The sequence below is a fragment of the Oryza sativa genome, chromosome 6 (genome assembly GCF_034140825.1).
Source record: "Oryza sativa Japonica Group chromosome 6, ASM3414082v1".
In the NCBI taxonomy this organism is placed as follows: Eukaryota; Viridiplantae; Streptophyta; class Magnoliopsida; order Poales; family Poaceae; genus Oryza; species Oryza sativa.
Genome location: NC_089040.1, coordinates 30805640 through 30823648, shown reverse-complemented (window position 1 = coordinate 30823648; position 18009 = coordinate 30805640). Strand labels below are relative to the sequence as shown.

General features: G+C 44.0%; 2 protein-coding genes across 2 annotated transcripts; one reads left to right on the top strand and one right to left on the bottom strand.

Annotated features, from left to right (window-relative positions):
• Window positions 1-101: 101 nt before the first annotated feature.
• Window positions 102-5147, bottom strand: LOC4342017 (mitogen-activated protein kinase 12-like). Its single transcript, NM_001421899.1, has 11 exons — window positions 4626-5147; window positions 3316-3724; window positions 3055-3182; window positions 2922-2981; window positions 2425-2574; window positions 2149-2304; window positions 1893-2030; window positions 1732-1805; window positions 1222-1323; window positions 884-1124; window positions 102-697 (listed from the first exon to the last, which is right to left on the bottom strand). The coding sequence occupies exons 1-11, from the start codon at window positions 4833-4835 to the stop codon at window positions 623-625; spliced, it is 1743 nt and encodes a 580-aa protein (NP_001408828.1). The 5' UTR covers window positions 4836-5147; the 3' UTR covers window positions 102-622.
• Window positions 5148-6966: 1819 nt separating this feature from the next.
• On the top strand, window positions 6967-17841 carry LOC9266824 (putative disease resistance protein RGA3). Its single transcript, XM_015788698.3, has 3 exons — window positions 6967-13836; window positions 13950-14063; window positions 14159-17841. Exons 1-2 carry the CDS (start codon window positions 9426-9428, stop codon window positions 13964-13966), a joined length of 4428 nt encoding a protein of 1475 aa, XP_015644184.1. The 5' UTR covers window positions 6967-9425; the 3' UTR covers window positions 13967-14063; window positions 14159-17841.
• Window positions 17842-18009: the final 168 nt, after the last annotated feature.

Genomic DNA, 18009 nt, shown 5'->3' with positions numbered 1-18009 from the left:
CGAACGAATCTCCTCCGCTACGTCTGGTATTCGCCAATTTCATTTGAATTTCTGATGCAATTGTACACTCATACATACTACTCCTACTTGGCATTCATCTTGGAAAATTCGTGTGACATGATTATTAAGCACCGAACTCAAACATCTGAACTTTACTAGGCTTAATGTACTGAAAATGAACAGTTCTTCAAAGAGGAATGGATCACTGTCTCAGCAGTTCTTCAAAGAGGAATGGACCAGAGTCTCACTGATAAACTGTTTCATATACCATTACAAAAAAAGCATGGATATGACTAGATCTCACTGGAAAATGAACATGCCCACATGATGCACAAGCTGGCTGCTTGCTATTCATTCCTCCATGGACAGATGGACTAATCTAGTGTTACATCAGAGGGATAATACATTAATCCATGCAGGGGTCCTGTAGTGACAGACAGCACAATGGCAAGAAGAATATGTGAACATGGATGAGCATAAGAAGATGCCAATCATCTCGGGCTGGCTGTTGCATACTTGCATTGTCCAAAGTCCAAACTTGCAGTGCAGCATTCTGCTTGGAAATTATCAGCATCTGGTGCGCCTCACAGAATCTTGCACTGATCATCGTCATCGTTGTGCACTAGGAGTGCATCCTGGAGACTTGTTCAGACAATCCATCGACCGACCCTTCCATTTCTTCAGAGATGTAATCATCCTAAAGGATAGCAAAAACAAAAGGGAAATGCAAAGGGAAATGGAGTTACTACCTATGCAACAAACCAGTCAATTCCTTTTCTTTTCACGCATCATTTCTTATACTTTTGTTCGATCGTGCATAGCTATGCAACTTTGCCGACTTATAAGAATCATAGACAAATTTCAGGCAGCAAAGTAACAGTACCTCTGGTTCTTTATTGTCCTTGACAGCGACACACTTGGAAGCACTAATGCTTGCACTCTTCAGATAGCTCCTCGAACTCAAGTCTGTGGATGTCACACCATTTTGGCCAGCAGATCCATGTTGTTGTGCATCTTGTGACATTGGAGGGCTTACTGTAGTGCGGGCAACGGAATCTGCACTCCTCTCTTGGTCATTGGTGTTTTGTTGGTTATAACCATCCTTTGATACACCTACTCTCTCCCTGTTATATGCAAAATCAATGGAGAAGTTAGTACAATAATTGATATGAAAGTAAGTAGGTCTGCACTTTTGATTTCTGATATTGCCACATTATGTACCTCGGTAAAGAAGCATGCTTCCTCTGCAGTGGAGAACCTCTTTCTCCTTTGCTGTAGTTCTCCTCAAGGTGTGCAAACTGTCGTTTGAAGCGATCAACCCCACTGCAGTAAGATAACAATATTAACAGAATAGCTATGTTCACGGTAAAAAAAGGAGAGAAAACCATGCAAGGACATGATAAATATATATTAGATGCACACATGGCTAGTGTTTCCTGTAACAATGTCCATGCAATTTTCGGGTGAAAGGAGCCTTGGAAATAAAGATATACCAAAATGAGAGCAACAAGAATAGATCAGATATTAACTCATGATAGCACTGCAAAGCAAATTACTACTATACTTAGTAAATTTGCTTTGCCAACAAGAGTATTTGGCGAAGGCAATTTTGTTGGTGCAAAGAAGTATATTGTACACCATGCTAACTTGCTGGAACAAAGCCAGATATTCATCTTTGTCACGTCAAATTTAAAACTGATGAAAGAAAGAAAAATTAATGCAAGACTCCACCTTGGATAGAGGAAGCTAATCTGCTCTCCACCTTTCATATACTCTTGCAGCATCTGTGGGTGATACTCCAAAATCTGTTTGCATTTCATAATTATCAATCTTGAAAAGCTGAAAATTTTATTATTAACACAAAGCAGGAAACTTGAGCTATTGCTTTGTACCTCTCGATAAATTAATTCTCTAACATCATCTTTTGTCAGCTTCCGTCTCTCGAATTCAAACTCAAGTTTTGAGATTGGATGTCTTGAGGGCTCACGTTCCACATTAGCAAGACTTGCGAAGTACGGATCAGCCAAAGCCTGAAAATTGGAAGAGAATATAACATATAAAAAATGTGTGTTTTCTGAAAGTTTTTTTTTTTAAAAAAAAACTACTTTTGAGGTTTGGAAAGGATGCTATGCTTTCTCTTGAGCTTACTTCTTCAGCTGAAGACCGATCTTTAGGATCAAATGCCAGTAAACGCTCTAGCAGACGAAGAGCCAAGGGGTCAGTATTGCGGAACTTCTGAGAGAAGGGGACAGCATGTTTTTTCCGCATGGTGCTCAAGTATCTCCTGGCCTTCTCATTTCGAATCTGCAGAGACGCAGAAAACAGTAAGGTGATTGTTTCATCTTATTAGAGAATTGGATCTTCTTGAATGTTACTGAATAGGAGGTTCAAGGATATATGAGAATCGGTATAAAGTAAACATACCCTGGATAAGGTTTCTGATGATGGAGTTCCAAGAAGATCTGTTATAATATCTAATTGGTGCACAACATTCTTCCCAGGAAATAGTGGTCTCCCAGTGAGAAGTTCAGCAAATATGCACCCAATACTCCAAATATCAATTGCAGGAGTGTACTGTATGCAAATTGGCTATTGTTAGAACACATAAAACACATGGAACGCTAGAGCATCAGCATTGCACAAAAGAGTTCACAGTATATTGTTTCTCTACAAGAATGTTACTCATCCAGTTTCAAGTGGCGCAGCTTTGATAGAAAATTGTATGTACAAACAACTAAAATATCAACAAAAAGAAAAATAACTTAATTTTCTATACTTCATTTAGCACAACTGTAAGTTGGATAGATAAAGAAAAAGGAAAAAAAAAAGAAAGCATTGCTAAAAACAACTAGACCAGTTCATCTATGGTGCCACAAAAGCATTAATCTTGATTGAAAGAATTCTAGTGTTGAAGACCTTACTTTGGAGAAAAATGAGCCACATAATTCAGGTGCTCGGTACCACCTCGTTGCAACATAATCCTTCACAAAGTAGAACATAATTAATAACATAAAGACTTAAAGAGGAATGTAAAATCTCATATAAGCACCTTACCGTCCAAAATATTGCTGAAGGGGCATCATTGAATGATGCTCGGGCAAGTCCGAAATCACATATTTTCAATTTGCAGTCTGAGTTTGCCAGTATATTCTTGGGCTTTAGATCGCGATGAAATACATTAGCTGTGCCAATATAGATGATTTATCAGAGAATAAGCTAGAATTCCATGTTAATTGATAAATCAACAGAACTATGTGTTTAATGGTGGTCAAGTAGGTTCTTGGGGAATTGGGGATTATCAGTAGTTAAGCTTACCTGCATGGATGTACTTGAGAGCACGGAGAAGTTGGTACAGGAAAAACTGGTAGTGCTCCGGGGTGAGGTCATCGTTCGCTCTGATGACTTGATGGAGATCTGATTCCATGAGCTCAAAAACAACATAAATATCTTGGAACTCCCTTCGAGAAGGGGGAAGCATAATGTGTTTGATCTCAACTATGTCTGGGTGACGGAGCAGACGAAGGAGCTTGATCTCACGCAATATGCGCGTAGCGTCTGATACATGCTCAAACACATCATTGATCTTCTTGATTGCAACCCGCTCACCCGTGCGGGTATCTACTGCAGCAGCAACTACTCCATAACTTCCTTTGCCAATGACTTCCTGGATCTGGTACTGGCTTGCTTCTCCATACTCAGTGAAGAACTCCATTTCCACTGTGTTCTACAAGATCACAATTTTGCAAGAAAATATTAAGCTAACTAAAAATACAGAGTGGCTGGTTATAAAACTTCTTCAGTAGTAGAATAGCCCTATAAACAAAACCATGATCTTGTCCCTGGGAATATCATGACCAACCTAACAAAAATTGACATTTTCAGTACATAGACATGTAGGTTTATTCGCAAATGAAAGGAACACCTGCTCCATACCATGTGCAAGACGCGACTTGTTCCCAATAGAAACAGTCCGTACCAGAGATATACATAGGCCAGACCAAGTCAAACCTGGAGTACTAATTAGTAGCCGATTCTGATGAGATCATCCAAAACCACAAGTGGACAACTTGGATATGAGCTCCTAAGGATCAGTATGACAAGGATGATGGGACCAATTGTTGAGAACAGCTCCAAAAGAGGGCACAAGCTTTTTGCATAGTAGTGCTGCAATTGCACTCCTCTAAGAAATGGAGCATGCAGGAGCAAGTAATTTCAGAACTAAGCAAACAGAGAAAGAAAGAAAGAAACTTAAGTTTTACGAGATCGATCGTTTCATAGATCACTGGAATAACACAGGTCAACAGCCAGGATGACGAATCGGATGGCAGTTTACAAGCAACTATCGCTCTACAAGCAACCATCGAAAGAAGAAAGATTGGATAGAACACGCAAGCTTTACCTGCACTTGAGCTGTATTGCACTTTGCACAGATCATAGAAAAAAAGAAATAATGATATTGTACAGTATGCAAGTAATTCAGGTGCCACGAAGATCTGATCTAGTCTAAGAACCCCTCGTGGCCACGAATCAAGGATCACGAGAAAGCCTGAAACTTTCATTTCACCCCCAAACTGAAAAGAAAACGAAGCAAAGCAAAGCACACTTCACACTAGGCACCTCCTCACCTTCTTGTGGCTCTCGACGGGGAGAGGCATCTTGCGCTTGGGCACGCGGATGCGGATGGAGCGGAGGGCGACGAGATCCGGGTCGTCGGCGACCTCGAGGTCGGAGGAGGCGGCCTCCTCGCCGGCGTTGGACGACTGGTTGGAGCCGGACGCCGTGCGGCGGTGGAAGAGGCGGCGGAATCCGTCGACGAGCGTGCCCCCTCCCCCCATCCCCCTCCCTACCAGTTCCCCGCCGGCATTGGCTAGCTACACCACCGCAGCTCGCCTTCCAAGCTCTCGCGTTCTTGGCTACTTCTTCTTCTCCTTCCAAGCTCGGACCTTTCTTCCCGCGTTCCCGCGACCAAGCTTGCCTCCTCTCTCCCCGCGCGAAGTCTTCGGCGAGTAATGGATGGATGGATGGATGCAGAAGCAGAAGGCGAGGAGGAAGAAAGCGATGGTGGTGGTGGTGGTGATGGGGAAGAAGTAGCAGGATCTCCTCGTCTTATACTTCTGATTAGTGACCGATTTTTTTTTCTCCTCCCCGTCTGCCGCGTACTCCCCCTATTTCATATTATAATATTTTCTAGCATTACATATATATATATATATATATATATATATATATATATATATATATATATATATATATATATATATATATTATAAAACAGAAAAAATAATAGAAAACTAATCTATAAAATATAACACATTGCAATGCTAAAAATATTAAGACATTTTGTATTAAGACATTTTGTATTAGGTTATAGCCTCATCGATTACCCATATTTTCTAGTAATACTAAAACGGTTTATTAAGAAATAAAAATTAATTTATTAGTAAAAACTGTCTTATGAAGACGATCAAGTGGGTGGTGGTACGTGCAAATCTGGAAGGAAAACGGTGCACCGGCCGGTTTCCATCTTGCCATCAAAGGAAGCAGCAGGGAAATCCCAGTAGTGGAAGTACAGCTAGATTTTTAGTATTAGTACGATGTGGACAAGACTTACTCCTACTTCATTTGCATGCACGGCTGTACTGTACTCCAATTGTGTGAAAGTTATGGCCGAATCTGCCCTGCACGTACGATTTGGTCTCAACTATGTATTTTCCTGTACTGTATAATAATCTCAATTCTAAAATGGAAAATAATTTGCTAGAACTATACTACTACTAGTAGTACTTGCGAATTGGTCTAGACCGTTACCTGTATGGATTGAATTTGTCTGCGGAAATTCTCTGGCACCAGGCACAGGAACATGCTGCAATTAACATGCGGTCAACGCTGCACAGAGGAGAGACATCCTGGTTCCAGTTGGTAAGGTTAACCGGATTCTGACCGCTAACGACTGGAAACACCATGTAAGAACAATACTACAATACTACGGTCCCCATCGTTTAGCATATTCATATGCTTATCAGTCAGAATTTGAATTTTCAACGTTAAATTTTGAGTTGATTTTGGGATTTTTTTTCATCGAAGTATATTTTTCAGTCTTTGCTTTTAGATCGCTAAGAATACATATATAAAAATTTTATTCACAAATTACTTTTCGTTTGTAAATATGCCGTTTGACTTATTCCACCGATATGCCAAACGATGGCACCCGTAAAACGCAGCATACGCCGATGCACGCAAATGTGCAATGCCATTATGCAAGCATGAATACGAAATCTTGCTCATGTACGAACATAAACACGCAACTATAGATTATCCAAATGCTCTACAACATTTATAACCATTGATCAAATTCTACATGAATCAAATCCCCATCAAATAATGGGATAATATGCATAGCAATTTTCATCTGCTAATGCTTAATCAGATCAGATAGCGATGATTGGAGGAGATTACTCGTAGTAGACCAGGCCGATATTCCCTGTGCCACCTCCATGTGGACCCCACTAGCCATGCATCCCCTTGACGTGACGGTGATGCGAGAGACAGGTGGCGTGGCGGTGCACACAGACACAGCCCGGGCATTGCAGCGTCAGTCACATGCACGGTCGCCGCCGGCCGGAAGGAGACGGGACAGCTGGCGTGTTGCCTCCCCGCCGCACCAACGCCAACGCGTCGTCGCCGCCCTCGTGGGCCGGCTTGGCTCGACGTGGCCTTTTCACCCGCGGGCCAGTCCAACGCCGTGTGTCCCCACTCGACGCGGGTTTCGAGGAGGGTGGGGCCCGCATGGCGGTTCCTGGCCCATGCTGACAACCGGGCGGTTTGTGGGCCCCACATACTGGGCCGGATGATTGGAGTCCTTCAACGTGGGCCACTTAGTTTCGGCCCGTTGGCACGCGGGAGAGAAAATCTCTCTCTGGTCACGGGCCTCCAGCCTTACTGGCTTCCTTCCGGCGAGGGCGAGGCGGAGAGGTGGGCGCCCGCCTCTGCCTCCGCCTCCGTCTCGCCGCGCTCCGGCGGGTGGCCGGGCCGGGGTGCCTCCACGGCCTCGTGGAAGCCGCGCTCCGGCGCCGCCGGCAGCAACGTGTGGGCGAGGCTGTTGCTGCGAGCGCCCGCAGAGACCACTCCGCTTTTGAAGGGTATGTTGATCTCCCCCATTTATGGCAGCGGTTTCTGTTTGGTTCCGCGTTGCTGTTCATGCGCCAGTGATGGAGGATGTGTTATTGCTTATTGAATTTGATTGTGATGTCCATTTTGCTATTTACTTTCACGTGTATGTTTGATAGTAGTCAGCGCAAGTAAACCTGGCATCTACAAATGCAGAAGGGAATCAAGGGATTGGATTTTGGGATCTCTTCCTTTTGGGGAATTTTTAGGTGCCACAAGCTAACATGTCCTAGGAGCTAGAATGTCTCAGTGATTTTTTTTCAATGCATAAAATCGATGGTTCATTTCTGCAATTGGACGATTCATTACATTTTTAGCTTAGAGAAATAGTTAATACATGAGGTACAAGAGCGAATTCCTTTGGTTTCCATACCGTGACTATGATTCTGCTTTCTGCCATCCGCAATTCAGTCTAGGATAAACCGAATGGCTCTCATATTGTTCTCCCATGTAAACATATTAGCTGAAATAGGCACTATCTGAACCCAATGGCCATTGTCTATCGATCCCAATATCTTTATATAGATGCAGTTATGATTGGCTGCATGGCTTTAATTTCTCATTTTAAACTACAGAATGCATTTTAAGGTTTCTTTGATGTGAATTGGTAAAGTATTTGGTTGCATACATCCGCGTTGGATGTAGAGGCCCGGTTTTACCCGTTTTCTAAAAAATAAACTGGTAAAATAGAATATAGAAGGCGGCAATTAATACACAGTGTATGCTCTTACTATTGAGTGTTTAGTGCCTTAGTGATCAACTGGAGCATGTAAGGATATAGACTTCTGATCCTCACAATATTTCAAACTTTGGCTTATAACTTTTTCACACTTGGTTTAGTATCCTCAGGAACCATTTAGTACGAGTCAGGCAATCCTCATGAACCATTTAGTACAAGTCAGGCAATGGGTTGCACTGACTAGGATTTAGGAGAGACAGTGAGTTGCAAGCTAATGACAATCTTCTTACTGTTTTATTCTTGAAAACCTATTTTCGAGTGTGTGCGTGCGTGTGTGTGTGGTTCTATTTCTAGCATATGCCATTATGCCAAGCATGGGCGCATGGCACACAACTAGGATTTGTCAGGTTAGAAGTGCCCATCAAGGTTTTGGAAACAGGTGGAGAAAATGGCAACCAAAATATCAGCTTCGAAGACTTGGACATGCACTGATGCACATCTGATTCTTGGAGATTATACGAAGACTGTGTGGGATCATTACCATAAGAGCCTCCCTAAAGGGCTCTGTGGATCAAGCAAATGGCAGCTGCTATTGGTCAAGAGCAGAGCTCCTCTCAAATATTAAGGCATTGCAAATGAAGCCAAATGCTGCTGGTGCAAAAGGCCTACTCCGTATGGTGCACCAGCAATCATTGGGGAGCACCTGCTTAGACAGCCTTTAACAGGCACATGCCTGCTTGATCAAGACCACTGGCATTCTGGAGCTGCAGAAAACAATGGCAACCTAGAAAACATTATTCTGCACAGAGACCCAGAGCACACTGCAGCCTGGTTAACTGTCTGTTGGATCTATCGGGCTATGTTCTTCTTGATTGTGCAAACAAGAGTTCTACTGGATGGATGGAGCTGTCCAATCAAACTACTACCTCCGTCCCAAAATAAGTGCAACTATGGATATCCGTGCCCAACGTTTGACCGTCCGTCTTATTTGAAAATTTTGTGAAAAAATTGAAAATATTTAGTCACACATAAAGTACTATTCATATTTTATCATCTAATAGCAATAAAAATACTAATCATAAAAAAATTTAAATAAGACGAACGATCAAACGTTGAACGTGAATAGTGCAAAACTGCACTTATTTTGGGACGGAGGGAGTATCAGTTGCAGACTTGCAGTTAGATGATGCATGGAACGACACACTTCTGTCGGCAAGCCTGACAAGCTATTGCATTCTGGAACTGGTGTCCTCAGGCGGTAGTTTCAAGATTGTGCAGTGACGAGAGGTAAATTCCATATCCAGGTAATTCACCGAAGGAACTGAGAGATCTCCCAGATACATTACCTTTCCACTTGCAAGTAGCAACCAATGGACTAGTTGATGCTGCCATGCTGGGTCCTCCACTGCAGAGTAGTAACAACAAACAAGTTGAGATTGCCAGCAAGAACTGACGAGCTGTTCAGCTAGCACTTGTGTACTCCACTTATCCACTACTCCTCCACCAGTTTGCTGCAGCTTGCTTTGCTCCTACGCCCGTGCAGCTCGCGCGATTCCGGCTGCAGCGCACGTTGGGATCGATGGAGTCGGTGGCCGTTGAAGCGGCGCGGTGGATGGTCGGCAAGGCGCTGAGCCCGCTGTCGGGAGGGCTCGTCGAGGCGTGGCTGGCCTGCTCGGAGCTCGGCACCAATGTCGGCGCCGTCAAGCTGGAGCTGCTCTACGCGCAGGTGATGCTCGACAACGCCCGCGGCAGGGAGACCCGCAGCCCCGCGCTGAAGCAGCTGCTCCTGCAGCTGCGTGGCCTCGCCTACGACGCCGAGGACGTGCTGGACGAGCTGGACTACTTCCGCATCCAGGACGAGCTCGACGGCACCGACGAGGCCGCCGACGAGCACACCAGAGGCTGCCTCCATGGCCTCCTCCTCAACACCCGCCACACCGCCAGAAACATTAAGAAGAGGTACCTTTCTGCTTGTTGCTCGGGCGGAGGTGACGAGAAAGCTGTTGCCGGCAGTGACCTCTCTTTAGCTGGTGAACATGATGCCGATGACGACTGTACCGATGAAGACGACAACGACACCGGCTCTACTGATATCGACCACAGCTCTACTGCAACGCACATGCCTAGAAAAGAAAAACAGTGGGGATCACAGAGGGAGGACACTATGAAAACACCAAAGCTGAAGTTCGATAGGGTGGATCTGTCCACAAGAACGAAGCACATCTCTGAGCAGCTGAAGCTAGTCTGTGCCAAAGTCTCTACCATTCTTAATCTAGAGTTGCCGGAATCAAATCGCACCATTCGAAGCAGCATTGCTATGCTTCGTCCTGTGACCACTTCAGCGACTATAGAGCCTGAATTTTATGGGAGGAAGGGTGAGAAGGATAGAATTATTAAAGACATAACTCATGGTGATTGCTGTGTCAAGGACCTGACCGTCATTCCAATTACTGGTCCAGGAGGAATAGGGAAGACAGCTCTCACTCAGCAAATTTACAAAGCAGTAAAGAACCTTTTTGATGTTAATGTTTGGGTATGTATCTCTCTCAATTTCAATGCGTACAGATTGAAACAAGAGATTGCTGATTCAATACCTAAAGTTGAGAATGAGCAACTGGGTGACCTAGATGAGAATGAGCAACTGGGTGACCTAGATGACTTGATTGAGCGAAGATTGAAGTCAAAGAAGATTTTGCTTGTCTTGGATGATATGTGGAATTGCAGTAATGAGGATGATTGGAAAAGGCTATTAGCACCCCTCAGAAACGCACAAACAAAGGGAAATGTGATTCTAGTCACCACTCGTTTTCCAGCAGTTGCAGAAATAGTACAAAAGACTTATCGTCCAATACAATTGGAAGGGCTGGAATTTGAAGAGTTATGGGAATTGTTCCAAGCATATGTGTTTGGTGATGAGAAATTAATAAACCATCATGCTATCTTACAACAGACTGGAGAAATGATAGCCAAAAAACTAAAGGGCTCCCCTTTGGCAGCAAAAACTGTAGGTCGATTGTTGAGAAATCACCTTGATTTCAATCATTGGACAAGTGTCCTAGAAAGTAAAGAATGGGAATTACAAACTGGTGACAATGATATTATGCCAGCATTAAAGCTTAGCTATGACTATCTCCCTTTCCATCTGCAACAATGTTTTATATATTGTGCTTTGTTCCCTGAAGATTACAAGTTTGACAGTGATGAGTTGATTCACCTATGGATAGGACTAGACATTTTACAATCACATCAGGACCAAAACAAACGAACTGAAGATATAGCATTGAGTTGTTTGAATCATTTGGTTGATTTTGGATTTTTCAAAAAAAATGTGAATGAAGATGGGTCTCCTTATTACAGTATGCATGATCTACTACATGAGTTAGCATTGAAGGTTTCATCCTGTGAATGTCTTGCTGTCAGTAGTTCTAACGTAAGGTTTGTGCAAATTCCACCATCTATACGCCATTTGTCTATTGTGATAGATGACATGGATGTAAATGATAGAGTGACTTTTGAAAGCATCAAGACGGATTTCAGCACACTAAGTAAGAGACTGGATGTTGAAAAGCTACACTCTTTTATGCTATTTGGACGATTCCATGGAAGCTTTATCAGTCCTCTTGGTGATTTGTTAAGTAACGCAAAATCACTCCGCGTCATCTTGTTGTCTACTCCATCATATGCAGTGGAGAATATGTTGCACAACTTTTCAAATCTCGTCCACTTGCGCTACTTAAGGATTATTAGGGGATATTTTCCAGAAATAAGGCTACCCAACACCATTTCAAGGTTTTATCACTTGAGGATCCTTGATGTACGAAAATGCAATGGTCACTTTGGTTTACCAAGAGATATAGATAATCTTGTAAGGCTACGCCATTTTCTTGTCCCCGATGACAATCTCCACTCTGACGTTGCTAATGTGGGTAAGTTAAAATGTTTACAAGAACTAAGGAGATTTAAAGTGAAAAGACAAAGTGAGCCATTTGCATTAAGACAGTTAGGACAGTTGGAGCTGAACGGAACACTAGGCATTTATAATCTTGAAAATGCACAGGCGGCGGACGAAGCAAAACTTTTAAACAAAAGTCATTTGCACAAGTTAATATTACATTGGTCAACAAAGGATTGTTCCCAAGATGAACATATTCTTGAAAGTCTTAAGCCACATAACAATCTTCAGGAGCTACAAATTGAAGGGCATGGAGGTGCCACTTGCCCATCATGGTTAGGTTTTAACTTGTCAATCAAAGGCCTGCAATCTCTTAGTCTGCATGGTCTAGACTGGAACAAATTCCCACCTATAGGGGAGTTATGGTTGGTTAACCAGCACAGTGAAAAATCCTTGAGTTGTATAGAAGGCCAAAGCTTTTGGAATTTAAAAAGGTTAGAGCTAGTTGGCATACCGCGACTAGAAAAATGGACCGGAAATGATGCTTCCCGTGTGTTCTCTCAGCTAGAAGTGTTCATAGTAAGAGATTGCCCAGAACTTATAGAGTTGCCATATTCAAAGATGGACAGCACTCAATTCCCTACACTAAAGGAGCTTGAGATTGTAAAATGCCCAACGCTATCATCATTGCCTCCCGTTCCTTGGACAAACTCTCCATGCCGTGCTCTGATTGAAGAAGTGAGATCAGATTTTCAGCACTTGAAGTACTCAAATTTATACCAATCTAAATCACACTTGTGGGTTGCGGGAAAGAAGGGCCATCTGAATTGTGCATTCTCAAAAGTACTTGCATCTAGTAATTTAACTGAGATGAAATATTTGATCTTGACAAAATGCCCTTTTTTGCCGTTGGAACACCTCCAGATGTTATCATGTTTGAAGAAGCTTGAAATAAATGGTTCAAGTAGTTCCTTGTTGATGGTTGAAGGTGGGAGCGCTGTTAGATACCAGTTTCCAGTAAAGAAACTTGTGATCAGAAAGTGTGGTGCTAGCGGGAAGGAATTGACGCTGCTGCTGTCCCATTTCCCCAAACTCTCTGACTTGACAATGTATAGATTGGAGAAGATAGCAATGCTTGGTGTGGCTGAGCAGCAGATAACGGCAACATCGGCATCTTCACCATCACTTTCTGGTAATAAGTTGGAGAATGCACGTTTCGGACAAGAGCAACAACAGCCAAGAGGAGAGGACGAGAAAGCAGCGGCATCTTCAGGACTGCTGCTCTTGCCTACCCAGCTACAGGAGTTGTTCATCTCCTGTTGCTCAAAGCTGATCCTCCACCACGATTCACTTGGAGAAAACATGGAAGGACGCCTAAGAGGCATAGAAGGAGGGTTACAAGGCCTGCGCTCCCTCGTATCATTGACTATTATCGATTGCCCTGATTTCTTCTCCTCCTACTCATCATCTTCCTCATCTTTCCCATTTCCTTCCTCCCTGAAATATCTGTCTATTGACCGTGTAAGTGGCATGGAGACTCTGTCGCTCCTCTCTAACCTCAGCTCTCTCACCAACTTAGGCATAGAATGTGGTGATTTAAGAGGCGAGGATTTGTGTTCTCTGCTCGCCCAAGGCCAACTCACAAGGCTGCGAGTCAACAAGAACCCCAAATTCTTCGTCGGGATCAACCCCTCATCACTGCAGCACCTTGTAACGGATGACATCGCAGGAGTGCTTGTTGTGCCCATCTGCAGACTCCTCTCCCCCTCACTCACCAAGCTAACCATTTTTTGCAATAACGAGGTGAAACGCTTCACCAAGGAGCAAAACATGGCCCTTGAGCACCTCTCCTCCCTTCAGGAGCTCAGTTTTAGTTTTTGCCGGCTGCAGTTCCTCCCCTCTGTGTTACACAGGCTTGTTAGCCTCAAGAGATTAGAGATCTCGTGCAGTGAGTTCATCAGTTCGTTGCCCAAGAGTGGTCTTCCAAGTTCACTAGAAATACTAGATGTCTCTGGAGGCAGCGAGGAGCTCAAAAGGCAGTGCCGCAAGCTAAGAGGAACCATTCCAATCATCAAAGACAGCGACTGGGATTTGATTGGTAATGAACATTCTCTTGTTTGAGCCATCCCGGTTCACTTTCTGTTTGGCGCAACGTTAATACTGTGTGATTCATCTACCTGAAAAACCTGATTGTTCTGAAATCCTGTGCAGATTCTTTCTTGGATTAGTATGTGCCTTATTCTAGTCTTGGAGAATCTTCTCTGCATCCATCTCCATTGAGTTGATAATCAACTTGTGCTGCTTCCATCACGTGTACAAAAACTGGTCTGTCATTTCATACGAGTTCATATCTGATGCTTTAGATGCTCATTTTTTGGTTATCTGTCTGATCGCACTCTTCTCTTTTTGCAATCTTTCAGCTGTTCTGAATAGGTATTGGCAGTGAGAGAATTGTGGGATTTAATCCCCTGCACACAGAAAGAACTTCACCTTGTCGCCGCCTCCACCGTCTGTCAGCTAGGTAACGAGCAAACAATCCTTTTCCGGGAGGACAATTGGTTGCAAGGAGGAACCATCCGAGCTATTGCACCCTCCATCTACGATCATGTCTCTACTCGTATCCGGAAGCGCCGGATGGTGGCTGAAGCGCTGTCTAACCGTAGATGGATCAAGGACATAAGTGGCGCGCTTGGGACTCAGGCAATACTCGAATACCTCAAACTTTGGTCGCTGATTCAGTCAGTTGATTGTTCTTCCGCAGAGCCCGACTCACTCTCCTGGAAGTGGGAAAGCTCAAGCAAATACACTTCAAAATCTACCTACCGAGCTTTGTTCCTTGGACGAATTGCCTTTGAATCCACACCGATCTAGAACTCGTTGGCACCACCTCGCTGTCATTTCTTCCTCTGGCTGGTCGCGTTGAATAGATGCTGGACAGCCGACCGATTGCGGAGTCGGGGATTGCCGCATCCCGACCGCTGCATTCTCTGTGATCAGCAGGATGAGAGCATTGATCATATCCTAGTCGGCTGCCCAGAATCAAGGCAGCTTTGGTGGTGGACTTTGAGAGCAATCGGCCACCCCAACTGCCTGCTGGTGAATGAAGCTTCTTTTCACCAATGGATGTGCGATAGCAGAATGGTGCTAAGTGAGTCACATCGTTGAGGCTTCGACACGGTGGTGACATTGGTAGCATGGACAATATGGAAGGAACGGAACGGTCGGATCTTCAATCAGCAGTGTAGATCTTGGGCGGATGTGGCCAGAGGGATGGTGGACGAAGCCTCTCTTTGGCGTAAAGCAAACCCGGCGATCCTTGCGCTGTAATTCAGGAGGGAGTTTGGTCGCCAAAATTAGCGTGAGAGATAGACTTAGGATTGTCTGTTATTGTCCTGTATCAGTCCCGTGCTGTTTTTTTTTCTTTCAAATGTAAATAACTTTTATTTCTCTTAATGGAAAAAATGCGCTCCTTGCGTATTCCCGAAAAAAGAATTGTGGGATTTCATGGTAATTTATTTATCGCTGGGCATGGCTGAAGGACGCCGACCAAATTTTATTAGATTGGAGGAGAAAAGGTTACAAAGTGATTTCAATCACAACAGGCAAGGCCGGGACCTGTGCAACAGAAAAAACACTGATCCCGACCACTGAAACTACCCCCAGGCCCTGGCTACTCCAGTACTCTGCTATGTCATCGCTATTGTGCCATCCGCAAGGAGCCCACCTCCTGCCATTGACACTGTCCGTCGACGATCTTGCTATTGTTAAATTTGATACTGGGCCGACTCTGGGCCTACTGGCTGAGACTCGCTGTACAAAATAACTAGTTTCTGATGAACTGAAACTTATACAATATGTTATCAGTTTGACAGATTGTATTGTTTCAAGGAACGCAGGTCAATATGTCATTTGCATGTCATTTGATCTTTCATATTCTTCAATTTAACACAGTGGAGTAATTCTTAACATTTCACAGTAGGCAAAAATTCTTTATCATTGAATGCAAGCCTCATTATTGCCCTCAGCCTCTTAGAACAAATAACTCATCACTTGTTGATCAGGAAGCGGTAAGGTACTTAACTCTGCCATAGTTTTTTTAACCTTTTCAGGCACATGATATAAATCAGCTGACTTAGTTTTGCTCGGCTCCTTAAGTTCAGATATATTTTGTGAAAGGTGCTGCTAAAGTTTCGTTTTTTTTGGGAATACGCAAGGAGCGCATATTTGTATTAAGGATGGAAAAAAAGTTTAATTACAGGAAATACAAGAAGTGAAGGGGAGATGCAGGAATACAATTGCCCCAAAAGATCTATTCTCCTATCCGATGTTGCGACCTCTCGACAGTTGGCTGTGGCAAGAACTCCGGAATGGCTGCTCGCGCAAGTCTCCAGAGTTCTGCTTCGGCGGCCATTGCCCTTGCCACTTCCGCCCAAGTCTTTTGCTGCTGATTGAAAACGCTGCTATTCCTCTCTTTCCAGATTGTCCAGGCGACGAGGGTTGCAATGGTGTCGAAACCACGCCGAGCTGCCTTGGTCAATCTCTTTCGGCTATCGCAAAGCTAGAGGTGGAAGGAGACTTCGTTCGTCGGCAGAGAACTTGTTTGTCCAATGGCCCTCAGTGCCATCCACCACAACTAGCGGGACTTTGGGCAAGCGACCAGGAGATGATCGATGCTTTCATCGCATTGATCGCATAGGACACATTGGTCGGGGTGTGGCAGTCCGCGCCTCCTCAATCGATCACCCGTCCAGCACCTGTTAAGCGCCACTAACCAGACGAAGTACTAGCATCGAGGTGGAGCGAGAGATTTCCAGATCGGGGTAGACTGGAACCGGGTTATCCCTAGGAACAATGCTTGATAAGCCGATCGGGAAGAGTAATTGCCCGACCCCTCCCATCTCCACGAAAGCACATCGGGCTGGTCCGTGAGGTGCACTGCACGAATGTCTTGCCACAGGGATAAATACTCAAGAATGGCTTGAATACCAAGGGCACCAGAGATGTCCTTGATCCACCGCCTATCAGACAGAGCTTCTGCGACCGTTCTTTTTTTGCGAATGCGAGCCGGGATAGCAGCATAGAGAGCCGGCGCCTTGCAGCGGATGGATTCTCCCTGCAGCCAGTTATCCTCCCAGAACAAGGCCTTCACGCCGTTCCCCACAACGCACAAGTTTCGTTGTTTCAAACATTTTTTCGCTGGGACGTTGTTTCAAACATTCAGAACATGATTCTTCTGCTGCCTGCAGTGGCTGTGGCATGTCATTCCTACAATAACAAGCAATCACCTCGTAACAAGGTACAGTTTCTTCAATCTTCATCCCTATCCTTGCCTGGTACAAAATCTGCAGTTCAGTGTCGTCTAAAGAATTGTGTGCAGTTTGTTGTTTCACTAGCAGTTGTCTACGAGCTTATTGAATTGTCTTGTGGTTACACCTTGGTGGTGTCAAAACAAAAGAGTTCACTCCAATTATTTATCCACATGCCCTTTTGTATGTGTTTTTTTTTTCAGGATCTTAGTCATCCTGTTAGAAGTGTTGCAATCAAAAAGAAAATCAGAAGTGCTGCTAAACAAGTGCACAGCCAATCCATTCGGGCACTCCTGTTGTGTGTACCAACAGCAGTTATGCTGTATGTACATGTACTCTATGTATACTAGTTTGAATCCATTATCTAAAAAAAACTAGTTTGAATCCAGTTCTGTGCATATGAATGTACTCTATGTATACGGGAAGCTTGATTGAAGCTTCAAATTAAATCAGGTGAGTGGATGCAGAGACAGTGAGAGGGGGGGGGGGGGGGGGGGTTGATCTATTTTGATTCTGAAAATTTTCAGTGCCTCTGGGACGCTGGATATGACTTGGTTGGGCGTATGTGTTCCTGGGCTGTTTTGGAGCCTGGACGGACGGCGATACCGCAATGCACAAAGAAATATCAGATGATGATGGCTGCAGATCATGAACTTGGCAACGCATTCTCTCTGACTTTTTTTTCCGGAGAATTCGCATAAATATTACGCATCATTGTATTAAGACTTGGGTGACTTTCTATTTTTTATGTATCCATAAGCTCCAGGGAAAAACGTTGGCATCTTGTTGCTATCAAACGTGACAGGTGTGCATTATATGTGGGAGTGTGCGCTTGTATATGAACTGTTTGTATTGTTTTTATAAGAAAAAAAGTGCACTAAAGATGTTTTATGGTTGCAGATTAACATTTCTCTATCCAACTTCTCGTATAATTGCTTTGACATATGCCAGTACTAATAAAGTCA